Source organism: Trachemys scripta, chromosome 14 (genome assembly GCF_013100865.1).
Source record: "Trachemys scripta elegans isolate TJP31775 chromosome 14, CAS_Tse_1.0, whole genome shotgun sequence".
Classification (NCBI taxonomy): domain Eukaryota; kingdom Metazoa; phylum Chordata; order Testudines; family Emydidae; genus Trachemys; species Trachemys scripta.
Window position 1 is genome coordinate 17,850,977 of NC_048311.1, and position 2,474 is coordinate 17,853,450.

A 2,474-nucleotide genomic window follows, 5' to 3' on the forward strand; every position below is an offset into this window, starting at 1 on the left:
ACTCCCATTGTGACACCAGATTTTCCCAAGAGCTCAGCTCCCATCATCCTGAGCCTCTCTAAAAATTGTGGCCACTTATCTAGGTGACTATAGAGGAGCTGAAATCTTTTGGGAAAAAATCTAGCCCCACTTACAGACATTAAGCACTTTTGAAAATTCTGGCAATAGTGTGTGTAAGAGGGAAGGTAAATCAACGGAGCATACAGTAAATCACAGCAAAGCCTGCCACTTACCTCTCCTCTCCCACTCCTTTTATTGCCTTCATTTTAATGTGTTTATGGTTTTATTTCAGCAGATCAAATGCTTTTTAATGGCTTCATTCTTGTTATACTTCGATATGAGGAGTGCTGTTTTGTTTGTAGCTGCTCACTGCCTGGTAAAATGTTAGTGGCTAAATTACCAGGAAAAGCCATAAAAAGGGAGGGGAGGGTGGGTGTCATAAAGTACTGGGAAGCCACCAGATAAGGACAGTGTGTGGAAGAGAAAATGCAAACACAGCGATAAGAGGTCCAGCTGGGTAAGGATCACACCTGGTACTACTTTTCAGAGAGCAGAATTAAAACACACCTTGAGTTTGTAATGTACATTTTTTTTTTATTGGATACAACCTTAAAAAAAAAAAAAAAAAGAACAAAATAAAAACCAGACAGTTCACAGACTGCCTTGCCATGTGCTCTATGATCCTACCCAAAGTGCAAAATCAAAACTACTGGTTATTTCATTGTAAACGAAGCTTGTACGAAAACATGTGTGCAAATGCACAGGGTTAGGGGCTGGTGAGCACAGAACCCAACACAGGGGACTGGGACCAGTGAGAAGCAATACGGATACACAGATGCATGTGTGTGCTTTCCACTCCGTGCGACAGAAGAGCCTCCCACGTTTGCTCCCCCTTGGACCACAGAGCTTTAGGGACATAAGGTATTTACTAACTCTCATGGTGGACGCTCAAAGGCTTCACAAATGCAACATGCTTCCTAACAGCCCTCTCTCTAAATATACACTCTCTCCTCTCTGCCTCAGTCCCTTGCTGCCCCCTCCCCACCCTGCCCCGTGTAGCACCGTGGAGACAGACTGCAGTGTCTCAGGCACGCCCAGTTCCTGCCTTTGGGAGACTGCTGCTGAACACTCCCTGTGGGTCAGTCACTTCCCCTCCCCGGCCAGCTGAGTCAAAGTGACTAGGGCCCCGGCCTCATTTGATCTACAAGTTTAACAGTCTTAGCAGGCTGGGTAAGGAACAGGAGGGGGAAGGGTGCCACTTTAGTGGATGCAGCCTCATCTCTGTACCCAGCCCACCTGAGTTTCAAGTCCATGCTGCTGCTGCTCCTCCTCCTCCCAGCCTGGCCCAACTCAGCAGACAGTGCAGCTGTTGGTCTTGTTCATGGGTGGTCTGAGTGCGTTCTCCTTTGGGAAGGTCTCCCTCCTCCTGCGCAGCGCCGGGCTGAGCCGGCTGGGCAGGTTGACTTGCTGCAGCAGCTCCCTAAAGACTTCCACCACATTCTCGTTTTCCTTGGCCGATGCTTCCAGGAAGCGATTGTTCCAGTCCAGCTCCACCAGGGACAGGGCATCCTCAGTCAGCACATGCCTCTCTCTGTTGGCCTCCGCCTTGTTGCCCACCACCACAATGGGGGGGAACTTGTCTTCCTTCACCTCCAGGATCTCCTCCCGCAGGCTCTTGATGCTCTCGAAGGACTCTGTGTCATCCACCGCGTAGACCAGGGCGAAGGCGTCACTGTTCTGGATGGACAGCTTGCGCATGGCCGGGAAGGAGTAGCTGCCACTGGTGTCCAAGATCTCTACCTTGATGGTGGCTCCACTCACCTCGTACTCCTTGCTGTGCAGCTCTTCCACTGTCCGCCGGTGCTTGGGCTCAAAAGTGTCCAGCAGGAAGCGGCGGATCAGAGCTGTCTTGCCCACTCCTGCCGCACCCAGGAAGACCAGACGCACGTGGTTCTTCTCCTTCACCGCCAGGGACATGGCTGCACACTGGAGCTCCGGGGGCTTTGTGGGAGGAAAATTACAAATCCCAACTTTTGCTGAAGCTTTGGGTGCTTCTGGTCTGTCTGCAACCCAGGGCTGCAGGGCTCCTTCCTCTGCAGCTCAGAGCCTGGTGTCTCCCTCGCTTTGCATTGATGAGCTCTGCACACCCCTCTCCAAGTTCGTTGCCGCTCTCGAGTCACCTGGAAACTTCTCCCGGCTGGATCTGGATCGCTGCTGTCTCCACACTCCCTCAGCTCGGCTCACCATTTATTCACATTCCCCTTCACCATGTGTCATAGGCTTGTCCAATCTCTGCAGTTTGGAGTATAAGGGGGGAGGGGGAGAAAAGGATGCTCTGAGCCAATCCGCTGAGATCTGTCCTTGAAAGCCATCCCCAGACCTGGAGAGGCTCAGCAGTGCTGTGCATCACACTCGGCTCATGCTGTTGCTTGTAGCTCTGGGAAGCTGGCTGCCTTTTAGCAGCTGTCCTTGTG

At 51.7% G+C, this 2,474-nt stretch overlaps 1 protein-coding gene across 1 annotated transcript; it reads right to left on the minus strand.

The window, feature by feature from the left end:
• Positions 1-1,160: 1,160 nt before the first annotated feature.
• Positions 1,161-2,208, minus strand: LOC117887453 (GTP-binding protein Rhes-like). The gene has a single exon (XM_034790098.1). The coding sequence runs from the start codon at positions 1,975-1,977 to the stop codon at positions 1,351-1,353; it is 627 nt and encodes a 208-aa protein (XP_034645989.1). The 5' UTR covers positions 1,978-2,208; the 3' UTR covers positions 1,161-1,350.
• Between the last annotated feature and the right edge of the window lie 266 nt (positions 2,209-2,474).

Bases quoted from the DNA above. Each gene is read 5' to 3' on its own strand.
- LOC117887453 (XM_034790098.1), bottom strand. From the start codon at position 1,977: ATGTCCCTGGCGGTGAAGGAGAAGAACCACGTGCGTCTGGTCTTCCTG.